The 12891-nt window shown below is 43.3% G+C and overlaps 1 protein-coding gene across 1 annotated transcript; it reads right to left on the bottom strand.

Moving 5' to 3' along the window:
* Positions 1–3131: 3131 nt before the first annotated feature.
* Positions 3132–12586, bottom strand: LOC117040412 (putative P2Y purinoceptor 10). Its single transcript, XM_033138189.1, has 2 exons — positions 12483–12586; positions 3132–4345 (listed from the first exon to the last, which is right to left on the bottom strand). Exons 1-2 carry the CDS (start codon positions 12485–12487, stop codon positions 3304–3306), a joined length of 1047 nt encoding a protein of 348 aa, XP_032994080.1. The 5' UTR covers positions 12488–12586; the 3' UTR covers positions 3132–3303.
* Positions 12587–12891: the final 305 nt, after the last annotated feature.

Genomic DNA, 12891 nt, shown 5'->3' with positions numbered 1-12891 from the left:
AGGGGAAGTCCTGTGCAACGCATTATGCATTCATAATGCATGTGGACTTCCTCACATATTGTTTGTATGTGGGTGGGGAGGTGCGTGGACCAATGGACAGAAAGATACATAGACAGCCAGACTGACAGTCAGATAGATAGATAGATAGATAGATAGATAGATAGATAGAGAAACAGACGGAGGCATGATAGAGGTGTAATTAATTTTTACATCGTGTGGAGAAAGGGGATAGAGAAATATATATATCTCTTAACACTGGAACTTAGGGACATCCAATGAAGATGAATCTTGGAAGGCTGAGGACAGACAAAAGGAAGTACTTCTTCACACAGTGCATAGCTGAGAGCCAGTGTGGTGTAGTGGTTAAGAGCGGTAGACTCGTAATCTGGGGAACCGGGTTCGTGTCTCCGCTCCTCCACATGCAGCTGCTGGGTGACCTTGGGCTAGTCACACTTCTCTGAAGTCTCTCAGCCCCACTCACCTCACAGAGTGTTTGTTGTGGGGGAGGAAGGGAAAGGAGAATGTTAGCCGCTTTGAGACCCCTTCGGGTAGTGAAAAGCGGGATATCAAATCCAAACTCTTCTTCTCTTCTTCTTCTATGGAATTTGCTCCCACAAGAGGCAGTGATTGCTACCAACTTGGAGGGCTTAGACAAATTCATGGCACATGAGGCTACCAGCAGCTACTAATCACAACTACTATGTTCTTCCTCCACTGTCAGAGGCAGTACGCCTCTGTATACCAGTTGCTGAGAATCAAAAGCTGGGAGAGAACTGTTGTACTCAGGTTCTGCTTGCAAGTTTGCCATAGGCATCTGGTTGGCCAGTGTGAGAACAGGATGCTGGACCAGAGGCACCATTGGCCTGTCCAGCACATTTTCCTTATGATTGGACTTCTTCAGGTGCCCTCATGGAATAAAGAAGTGCTGAGGGAGGTGGAATCAAAATGTTTTGCTATATCATACCCTCCAACATATCCCAGAGGTAAACCGGGACTCGTGTCTTTCAGGGCCACGATCTCGTGTGAGATCCGTGTGATTTTCACAGAGTCGTTACTTGGTCTCAATTTATTATAAAAACCACAGAAAAATAAAAAGGCAATAAGTAACAAATAACAAGGCACTCAGCTGGCAATTAACCACCCCGCCCTGTATAAAAACAGCAAATTTGTCCATTACAGGGGGGGTCAAGGGTCCTGAGGGGCCATAAAGGCCATTATTACAAAAATTACTTCCTAAGAGGGAACAAGTTGCCTAGGAGAACTGTAGCTGAGGCAAAGCAAGTGTGGAGCTCATAAGAAACCAGGCTGAAAGCCCCCATGAAAGAGTGGGATATATAAAGTATAACAAACACTAACTGGAAGTAAAGGTTTAGTGTGCTTATGGCAAGTTTCTCTTAGTTATAAAAAGCAGTGCTTCTGTGAAGGTACTTTATTTCTGTGGTTAAGGATATATAGGCTGTTGTGGGCATAGATGCCAACTATAGGGGACCCTGGGGGCCCAGGCACCTACAATTTTTTGTGGGTGCTCAGCACCCACAGTGTGGGCTCTGATGTGACTGCCAGGCAAAAACGTTCCTTTTTAACCAGGCCTTTGGTTGATTTGATTGACATCCTATGTCCTTTTAAAATGTGGAGGTTTTTTTGGGGGGAGGGGTGTTATTGGGTTGTTGTTTTTATTTTGATTATATATATTGTAGTTTTTATGTTTATCTTTTCTGTGAACAACCCTGAGACCTCTGGGTATAGGGCAGTATATAAATTCAACAAACAAACAAACATAACAGGGATGTGACATGGGCAGGGAATGAGGCAGAAATAGCAATCCATGCCCTTCCTCCCCAGCATAGGAATCCTTGGGGTGTTGAGAGGATGGTGAAATAAGGCTTATGTTTTTGTTGAACAGTGGTGAAGAGAACACAGCGCTCTTGCTTTTTTTCCTTAAAACTATTATTTTATTCATGTACGTACATGCTTATGTACACATTTATGCAGATATAATCAACGAATCTACAAATAAAATGCATATGGTTCACAGGGAACATCCCCAAAGGAAATCAGTAGGAAAGGGGCATATCCTTGGCTGGCATACTTTTTTTTTTTTTTTAACTAGGTGACTACCTTATTTCTTTGTTTATTCTCCAAATGTCATAGTATCATAGGATCCTAGAACTGTAGAGTTGGAAGGGACCACAAGGGTCATCTAGTCCAACATCCTGCAGTGCAGTAATATTTTGCCCAATGCGGGACTCGAACCCACAACCCTGAAAGTCTCGTGTTGTATCCCACACCCATACCCATACTGTGTCTCCCACACAGAACTGCAGAAGCTGTTGTATAGGGGTTAGCAGGCGTTGGGCTGCAGCCCAGTGGTGGAGCCTCAGCTTTGCATACAGAAAACCCCATGATAAATCCCTGAGCTCTCCAGGTAGGAATGAGAGAGAGCTCTGCCTGTAATCCTGGAGAGCTACTGCCAGTCAGTGTTGACGATACCGAGCTAGTTTTCTATTTTGCTTTACCAGGGAAAGCATCATAGCTGAGTAGCAGAATGTATGTTTAGTCACTGGCATCTCCAGGTATGAGTGAGAATAAAGATTCCTGCTTGAGACACCGGGCTGGATGAACCTGCAGTCTGAGTCACTATAAAGACAGCTCTGTCTTTAGACAGTTCTTGTGTTCTTTGGCTGACAAAAACCCCACTTGGCTGTTTTCCCTTATACAATTAACAATAAGTTAGGTGAGGCAGAGTGCCCCTATCATCATAGACCCACCCACACTTTTCACATACTGGAGACATGCCTATAGAAATTACGCTGTTAAGTTTTGTAGGATCTTCTTTTCTTTCACTCTCCCCCTTGGTGTCAATGGCGTAGCATGAGTTTCCAGTTCCCATGGCCACACACAGGGGGTGGGGGTGGGGGAGGGAAACGGACGGGGTATGCATGCACATTCAACTGCATAATGGAATCCGCGTCACCCAGGAGATTGCAGCCACAGAGATAAAAAAAGAAGAGTCATTCTGTTGTATAGAGAGGTCACTTTCTGGTTCACATGGAGAAGTCATTTTCAATGGACCCCGAAGACAGAAGCACTCACCTGTACTGAGGCAGCACCGGGTGTTGAAAATGTGCACGCCTAAGAATGTTGAGCCCAGGGCAACCATCCCTCTGTACTCCCCATGCTATGCCACTGCATGGTGTGGAATCCTGACTGCACAAGATGATACTAAGCGAGATGGATGAGTCATGTGGCTCTGTATACAGCTACTGACTATGACTCCTTGAATGATTAGAAATCCAACTTATTTTATTCCTTAACAGAAGAAGCACTTTCTCTGCTCATCAGACGACTCCTGATGGCCAAGCTGCTGTGTCTTGACACCTGACCCTTGAATTCTGATGTTGTGAAGAAATAGAGGACTGGATCTAAGCAACAGTTAAGACTTGCAAGGCTTAAGCAGAAAGGGTGCAGGTGCAGGATAAACCAGCGTGTGGCGCAGTCTCTGATAACATCCTCTTTCACCATCATAAAGAAGAAAAACACAATGTGATATGGCGTGAAACACACGAAGAAGACAATGGCACACGTAGCAACCATCCGTAGTGCCTTCTGCTTCTCGGTAGTGTTTTGCAGAGGGATATGGCATTCTTGGAGGGAGGCTTTTGTCTTCCAAGTGCAGTAGACAATGGTGATAAGAGGGGTCAAAAACCCAACAATTTCAGCCACCAGTATCAACAGGACTGAGCTGACCTGGCTGCCTATTTTCTTGACGCCAAGGTCGGTAAAGCAAGTATCATTGTTGCTCGAACTTCTCATCAATGGAAACGGCAAGCAAGCAGCTCCAACAAAGATCCACACAGCAACACATATGGCCACGTCGTACCTCCGTTTCCACCCTTTGGCCCTGAACGGATGGAGAAGGAAGAGGTACCTTTGAACGCTGATGCACGTAAGGAAGCAAATGCTGGCATACATGTTAAGATACTTCAGATAGAAGCAGAGCTGGCAGAGGAAGGTTCCAAATGGCCACTTGTAGTTGATGTAATAATATATCCGCAGAGGCAAGGAAAGGACTTGAATGAGGTCAGCAGTGGCCAAATTAACCATGAAGATGATGTTTTTGTTTTGCTTGCTGATGAAGCGGCATAAAATCCACAGGGCCATGCTGTTGGCCAGGAGGCCTGGGATGAAGACGATGGTGTATGTCGCTGCATAAAGGGAATGCTGGAACTCTTTTCTGGGTTCTGTGCAATTGTCTGTTGCACTAATGCTCTGCAGCAGCAGCACAGCAGCACTCCCATTAGAGGCAAAGCAAGATGAAAGGGGCCCTTCTTTGGAAATATTTACCCTGTTTTTTAAAAAAAAACAGAAGCAAAAACAAGTAGTGTAAGGTTTCCTGTTTTCATTATTGCGAAAAGACACAGTATTGTCCTTGCTTTGATTTACAGTCCTTTAAAAAGCATTGGACCAAGACTTAGTCATACTGACCAGGGAAAGTTTGACCACAGTAGATCATGCATTGGTTTATTCAAGACTGAATTACTGCAATGAACTTTATGTGGGGAATCCCTTGTACTTGATTCAGATGCTGCAGTTAGTGCAGAATTCTGCAGCAAAATGGCTGGCAGTGCATGTGCCCCCTCCCCTGCGGATTCACACAGAAAGGACCTATGAAACTCTGTTTTTGGCGGGGGGGGGGGGTAACCTGAGAATATATTGGTAAAATGGGAGGGGCATCCCTAGATATTGCTGCAATTTTACTCACCCCTATGTATTGCTGCAAATCTTATTTGCACTGTAAACAAAAACACAGCTGATTCCTCATCCGTTTCCACCCACAGAAATAACTCTTGCACATAACCAATTCTCAGCTATTGTCTCCTGCAATTGCTCAACTCGTTCCCTCTTAGCCTCTTTCATCACTTTTCCTTTGAATCCTCACCTAGTTGTGAGTTCATATGTTTTCATTAAGTCACTCAGAAATTCAGTAAAAAACACACAACAACAACTGATTTCCAGCTTCAATTTTACATGAAGATGTCTCTGGAGAAAACAAAGCTTAATGCAGTTTACAAAAGGACTCTGGGTTTTCTCCATCCTTAGAGAATTAAATCAGTGCTTCTAATGTAATTAGGGTTGGCCCAGAAGATCAATAGCATATGTAGGTTGCTGGCCAAGTAGTTGTGTCAGTGGCTGACACAGGATTGGCCCTACCATTTAGGCAGAGTGTAGAAGCTGCCTTGGGTGGCAGGTGCAGGTGGCAGGTGCAGGGGTGGGGATGGAGCTGTGTGTGCATTGTGGCAGGCACTGCACCCCCAAAGTTACCCTCATGTCCTCAGGTGTGGTGGAGAGTGCTGTCTCAGTTCCAGTGCTGAAGGAAGAGTCACTTGCCAGTCTGGTCAGCTTCAGGACATGGAATTGTGTACATCAGGCAGCCTAATGTCTTAGGCTGACCCTTGTTTCTCTCTGAGCATTCAGCCTGTTCACATATTATATGAAATGAAGTGAGGTAGGAGGGGCTTCCTTTAGCACAGATGTGAACTGTGGGCCAGATCCTTACCTTCACTAGCCTGCACAGGCCAAGTTCAACAGATGGGTAGGTTTGCCCTCCTGTCTATCACCTGATGTCACAATACCATCAGCTGCCTACAGGTAGCCAATCAGCTGGTTGTGAGGGCTCGGAAAAGAGTAACATATGACACTGTGCCAACCTGAATGGTCAATTGCTTGCTGCTTGCAAAGAGCATTGCACAGAGATTTTGCAACCGCCAACAACCAGCTGGTCATTATTAGGACTTGCAAAGTGCTGTGTGTAGGGCTTTGCACAGAACTATGCAGGTGCTGATGTTTGGCTGATTACAAAACATCTGCAGCCCAACCACATCTTCACTTGTTACATATCTGATTCCATATATGATGTCATTTATAGGGAAGTTTGGTGTGGCTTTTCAAAAATGACCAGGCAGGCCAAACAAGAAGCCCTAGAGGGGCTAATTAAGGCTGCAGTTTCCCTGCTGTTGTTTTAACTGAAAAGGAGCAGATGGAAGAAGTACATTGATCCCCATGCCCACGAACAACTTACCTCCACACAGTTCATTGTTCTAGCACCTAGAATTTAGGTACTTTCCCCCCCAGTCCTCATTCAATTCCAGTACTGGAGTTGAGAAGGGAGAGGAGTGCTTGGAGCAACGCCTTGTAGTAGGATGTGTTGAGGGGCAGAGGAGGATTTCCCACTTCCTACCCATGCATTCCTTTTTCTGTTGTCCATACCCCTTCCTTCCACTTTAAATGTCAGAAGGATAGGCAGGCATGTCAATGATGACTTTAGCACAGGTGTTGTTGGGTACCACAAATTCCAGGTGTTGTTGGGTACCATTGGTCATGCTTGTCTAAGCTGATGGGAGTTGAAGTCCAACAATATCTGGAGGAGCACAGGGTGGTTGCTCCTGCCTTATCATATGCCTTCAGATAAGTATCAGTTACAGGTGGGTAGCCGTGTTGGTCTGCCATAGTCGAAACAAAATAGAAAATTCTTTTCAGTAGCACCTTAGAGACCAACTGTGTTTGTTCTTGGTATGAGCTTTCTGAAGAAGTGTGCATGCACACGAAAGCTCATACCAAGAACAAACACAGTTGGTCTCTAAGGTGCTACTGAAAAGAATTTTCTATTTTGTTCAGATAAGTATGCATGTTTAAACTGAGAGCCCACAGAGTGGAGAAAATGTATAGGTTTAGGAACATTAACATGTGGTCACAGCACCTGTTTTTCTCTGCGCCTCTCTCTGCTAAGAAAACCATAAGCTGTTCCATGGTTGTTGGATTTATTAGGCAGCCTTCCTGTAAATTGTCAAACAGAATCTCTGCACTGTGGACCAACTTTGTTTGTACAGGTTGTCTTTTAAGAGCTTCCTCAGTCTGCGGCTTCCTTTCTCCAGTAAGTGGGTGTAGGTCTTAAAACAGTAAACACGGCACTTGTAACTAGTAGCTTTTTCTGTACAGTGGCAGAAATAGGTCATATCTGGACCACGTGCCTTGAAGAATAGGGTCTCCTGCCTGTCTCTTCCACTTTGGGTTTTCCACAAGAATTAGGCTTTAACTGGATTCCAACAATGACACAAAGTCCTGTCAAAGTGTTCTTAGAAATAAGACCTTTTAGCTCAGTTGAAATTTCTCTCTAGTAGTAGCTAAAACACATTTATGAAACCTAATTTCTGGTGGTGGTGGTGGTGGTGGTGTGTGTGTGTGTGTGTGTGTGAGAGAGAGAGAGAGAGAGAGAGAGAGAGAGAGAGAGAGAGAGAGAGAGAGAGAGAGAGAGATTTTGTGGTGCACATGTGGTTGCAGTGTGCATACTGTTGTGGTGTCTGCATGGTACCCACAATAGTTCCCCCAGGTGGCAAAAAGGCTAGTGGGCCAGAAAAGGTTGGCCTAGCAAAATGTAAGTCAGTTCATGTGGAGGTGTTGTTGTTTTGTTGTTGTGTGGGGGTACAGTATTGTTGTTTTGTTTTGGTTTTTTTTTTTTTTTAAAAAAAAATCCACTTCCTTTCCATTGACCCCAGTTTATTGCAAATACTGCAGATCTTATGCATGCTTACTTGGAAGCAATTTCATTGAAATCTGGGGACTTTACTTCAGCGTAGGCACAGGAGAGAATTTCCATTCAGTTTGCATATGAAATATGAATCTATAAAATCATCACATTATGAAACAACATGAGAACTGAAACACAACCATCCTTTGAAAATTACAGTTACAGGTAGGTAGCCGTGTTGGTCTGCCATAGTCAAAATAAAAAATAAAAAAATTCCTTCCAGTAGCACCTTAGAGACCAACTAAGTTTGTTCTTGATATGCATACTGTCACCAAAAACACATTTTTGTAAATATTGTTTGGTTGGAGAATTGCTTTGCAAACCTAGAGAAGTGTGAATTTTGAAGAATGTCTGTGTTTTAGTTCTGATAATGTTTCAAAGAGTGCAGATTCAGATGATTCACCTTGAAATGCGAGCTGAATCAAATCTCTCCTCCGTACCTAGTGAAGGCTGCTTTAAGCAGCTGCACATAATGTAGTCGTTCATTTAGGTGGTTACTCACTCTTTCCCAAGGTTTGGCATGGACTGCAACTTCTCCCCCCCCACCCTCCTCCCCAAAACCACACCCTTTAAGACGTTTTATAAGCCAAGAAGGCAACTCCCTACGTTCACCAACTTTTATAATTGAATTTTGGACTGTGGTGGAGCCAGCAGAGGGAGGGGAGTGGGGGGTAATAAGGGATGGATATGAGATGCATTGGACAATAAATCTATGCCATAAAAGCATGGGGAGAAGAAGAAGAAGAGTTACAATTACAAGGGGAGGGAGGTTCCCTTAGTCATTTTCACATTGAGAACAGTTTCTGGTTAGGTGCAATTCTCCACATTTCCGCATCAGCTTGCAAAGAAAAACACCCAAAACTTCCTCATGAAAATTCACCAGCATTTTATCTGGTGCAAATTTATCCTAATATAAACATTTTTATAGGCACTTTTGCCAGATGGACGAGCACCTCTTTACCCTGACTTTTGACATAAGGTGTATATTTTCAGGACCAAACCTTGTTTTTGTAATTGTAAGTTGTTTTAAACTGTTTTAATACTGCATTTTAATGCTGCAACCCACACTGGGATCTTAGGATAAAGAGTGGTTGACAAACAAACAAACAAACAAACAATTTATCCTAATGCAATGCATTTCTGTATGCCCTTTTCACTAATTTTTATGCATACTCCCCCCCCCCCATGCATGTATTTTTGGACATGCTATGCATTTGGAGAACTTCATTGCAATATTTGGAGAAGATTGAATTTTGAAGGACCCCTGTGTTTCAGTTCAAATATTATTTTGGAATGTGTGAATTAGGTAAGCTTGCCTTTAAATGTAAACAAAATCAAATTTCTTCACCATCCTTTCTAAGAACTGCCATAAAATAAAACTGACAAAGTAGTACTGCAACATGCCCACTCCATTAAGAACATTGTGCCCATTCAGTGATGCAGCCAAGTCACTTTAGAGGCTGGACTTTTCCAGGAGTCACTTCTCTTGAGATGGTTGTGTGTATTGCTTCAAAATGAGGTAAGCCAGCCCTGTGGCATTTGGGGACCCTCTTGCTCATTCAGTTGAGCAGGGCTCCGGACATCTGCCCCCCCATCAAATCCTGCTCTGATAACACCAGTGAGTTTGTGTGGCCTTTTAAGATAATTTCACACTTGTTTCTGTGCCTGTGCCTGTGCCTTTTTCTGCTCTCTCTATATCTCTTCTGTGAACTTCAGTTTTGTGTTACACTTCAAGTTTTTTGTCACAAGGCTTATACAGTGGAGAAAATTGAGTGTGGCTCCTCTCCAGTCTGGTCCCTGCCACCTTCACATTGGCATTTCTGTCTGATGCAGGATAAGCTGAAGCACATTTACCTTTTGAAAAGGTGAACCTCAGACCTGGGGCCAATCACAGCCCTCCAGGCCTCTCTGTCCAGCTCCCAAGACTCTTTCTAGACCCACATGCTCCCCCCCACCCTTCCCAGGTTACATCTCACGCCAGCCCTACTCCACATCCTATTCAAAGTTTTTCTTAGCAGCTGAAATGTTTCCTTGAACTAGGATAATGCCTCTGGATGGAGGATGGAGGATGGAGAGATGGCTCTGTGTGTGGCTACAAAGGGTCACCCTTGTTATCCCACCGACTTTTGTTTCTGGCCCCACTCACTGTTACCTCTGCCCCTGCCCACTACTGGCATGTTGCCCCCACAAGGAATGTGGCCTTAGGGCTGAAAAAAGTTCCTGTCTCCAGCTTCCCCAAATCCTGGAAGCATCATCAAATATGCTACAATGCAAATAGCAAGGGCACAGATATGGTGCCATGCACCATTGGGCAAGGGCAAAAGCATGGTCCTGTAACCCCTTTCTGCTTGCTTTCCTTCTTTGCACAAGAAGTACATTTAGCTATGGGGTGTATAGAGTGTTAGAGTAGGTCTAACATCTCTGGTGGGCAACACATCATGTTCCTTCTGGGATAGTTTGTCCACCTTTCATCCCCACCCTGCACTCAGCTCTCACCCATGATTCCTAGAAACTGTCAACATGCAATAGTGGCCACACCCTGAGAATGGCTTCAAGTGGCTGGCTAAACCAGGTGAGGGTATCTGGTGCATCTCAAACTCTTGGTAAATTGGGGACTTCCCTGCACGTGAAGAAGGCTCCGGCAGATTGAGCAGACAAGACCAATAGTTGGTCCAACGGTCAAGAACATGGTTTCTGAACATGTTGTAGTGGGAAGTGAGGGGGAAATGGGGCTCATCAGCCTAGCAAAACCCTTCCCCATATTCTTTAAGGCAGGCCAGCAAAAGTGTATGAGTGTAACCACCAGAAACAAGAAAACATGTTTAAATTTTCAACTGAGGGTGGTGGGATAAAAAAATAAATAGGCCAGTCTCAGCTTGGGAGTCCAAGGGATCTACATTCAGCCAGCCAGGTAGCACACATGGTAATGGACCAGATAGGCCCTCCAGATGTTTTGGGACTACAATTCCTATCATCCCTGACCATTTGTCCTGTTAGCTAGGGATGATGGCAGTTTGTAGTCCCAAAACATCTGGAGGGCCGAGTTTGGGGTGTTGCCACATCACCTAACCCTCTCTGACCATTGGACCTGCAGGCTGGGTCTGAAGGAGTCCAATAACATCTGGAGGGCCACAGGTTCCCAATCCCTGATCTGAAGTTTAAACTGGATGGAGGGACCACTTTGGATTCTCTTTCGCTCTGTTACATTGTCGTAGGAGGGTTTTCCAAACACAGAGTGGCATCTTTGATTTATTAAGACCTAAGAGAACCTTACACGGTTACCAGCATGGTCATTTCTCAGCCTGTCACCTATGTTAAATTTGAATTCAATTCAAGCTTAACCAGCTAATTGGTGGTTTAAAAGGCAGATGATTAAACAACTAATCAATTAACAGTAGGGATGGAGCAGAAATTCAGTTCAGTACACATTTGAAGCCAAATCTATCAGCTTTGCACTTTCCAAAACAATACGTGAAGCACAACTATCCATCGAAATATGCAATTACCCACATTTTGTGATGCAATTTGCCAAGCAAGCAATGCTTACAAAAATGCATATTTTATGGGGAAATGTGCATAAACATGTCAATATTAGTAAGAATAGCATACAAAAAAGCATTGCATTAGGGAAAATTGCTTGCAAAAATGTGGACATTAGTCAAAACCACATATGAAAATGTTTTTATTAGAAGACATTTGCACTAAAATGCTGGTGAAGTTTCATGAGGTTTTTTAAAAAATAAAATAAAATGCAAAATGTGGAGAACTGAATTTCAGATTGGAAACATTATATATGCAAAGAACCAAAATTGGGAGATCTTTCCATCCCTAATCAACAGCTTTACGTGTTTTCAGAAAAAGAATTTATATTAGTCATTTCATGCTTTCTACTGTTTTGTAGGCACACAGACTAGTTGCCCAAAGGGAGATAGAACAATAGAGTTGGAGGTCACCTCAGATATAAGATAATCTACCCCTGCCCCAGGGTAAAGAAAACCCACAGCTACAGCATCCCTGACAGGTACATATCCAGTCTCTGCTGAAAATCCTTCAGCGAATGTTAATCACTTTCTGAAGAAATTTTAATACTGCCAATGAGCCTATACACTAAACAAGAGAGATGTTTAGTGAAAACTAGAGCAGTGTTTTTCAACCACTGTTCCGCGGCACACTAGTGTGCCGCGAGATGTTGCCTGGTGTGCCGTGGGAAAATTACTTTATATATAGTCAATATAGGCACAGAGTTACATTTTTTAACATTTTCTAATGGTGGTGTGCCTCGTGATTTTTTTCATGAAACAAGTGTGCCTTTGCCCAAAAAAGGTTGAAAAACACTGAACTAGAGACTGGAGAGAAATTTTATTCTGTTACATTTAAAAATGAATCTACTTATTTTGCACTGTCTGAAACAATCTGAGAACCAAAACATATCCACCCTTCAAAATTCAAATTTTGTAATGCCATTCTCCAGACAAGCTATGAATATAAAATGTATATACCAGCGTAAAGGGTGCACAGAAGTGAAATTAGTGAAATTATTAGTGAAAATGACATACCAAAAATGCCTTACATCAGGGGAACGTGCTCTGCCAAAATGTGCACATTAGGTAAAATTGCATGCAAGAAAAATGTGAATTTTAGAAATTTGCAATAAAATCACATACTTCAGTGTGGACAACTGAACTTCAGATCAGAAAAATGGGAAACTTAGAGAAACCAAAATCAAAAGTTTTTCCCACCCTGTAATTTTAACTCATTTGTTTGGATTCTATCTTCTGGAGTCTGGCTTCAAAAAATGTCCTTTTACCAATCTTTTGCTGGGCATAAGCGGTTCTCCTGAAACTCACAGCGGGTGTTGTGGTGAGAACTTTCCTACAGCATGATTCCAAAGCCTTACCTCATTGGAACGTCCCAGTATTAGCAAAAGTAAGCCCTCTGGGAAACTCAGCGTTCTGGTAGCAGTGTTGCACCTTGTTGCTTTCATGTGTGATTAAAATGGAGAAAGGAAGCCAGTAGATCTACTCTACAGCCAGGTTAATGCAACAGGAAGTAAAAGGCTGTGCTACTTCTACCACAGAAGTCTTATTTACATGCAAGAGCATCAGTCTGAATCATAGTGTTGCTATGCTGGTTTTCTGTAACCAAACCAAGACTGGGACGGATTCTCACAGCCACAGACCCACCCGCCCACATTTATTTTGCGACCAATTAGTAGGGATGGATTAATTTATTAATCTTGGTTTCTCTCAGTTTCTCAATCTTAAACCCAGTTCTCCACATTTATGCACCAGCTTGTTCCCCCCCCC

Source organism: Lacerta agilis, chromosome Z (genome assembly GCF_009819535.1).
Source record: "Lacerta agilis isolate rLacAgi1 chromosome Z, rLacAgi1.pri, whole genome shotgun sequence".
NCBI classification, from domain to species: domain Eukaryota; kingdom Metazoa; phylum Chordata; class Lepidosauria; order Squamata; family Lacertidae; genus Lacerta; species Lacerta agilis.
The sequence above is the reverse complement of the archived record's forward strand: the minus strand, read 5'-3'. Positions and strand labels throughout refer to the sequence as shown.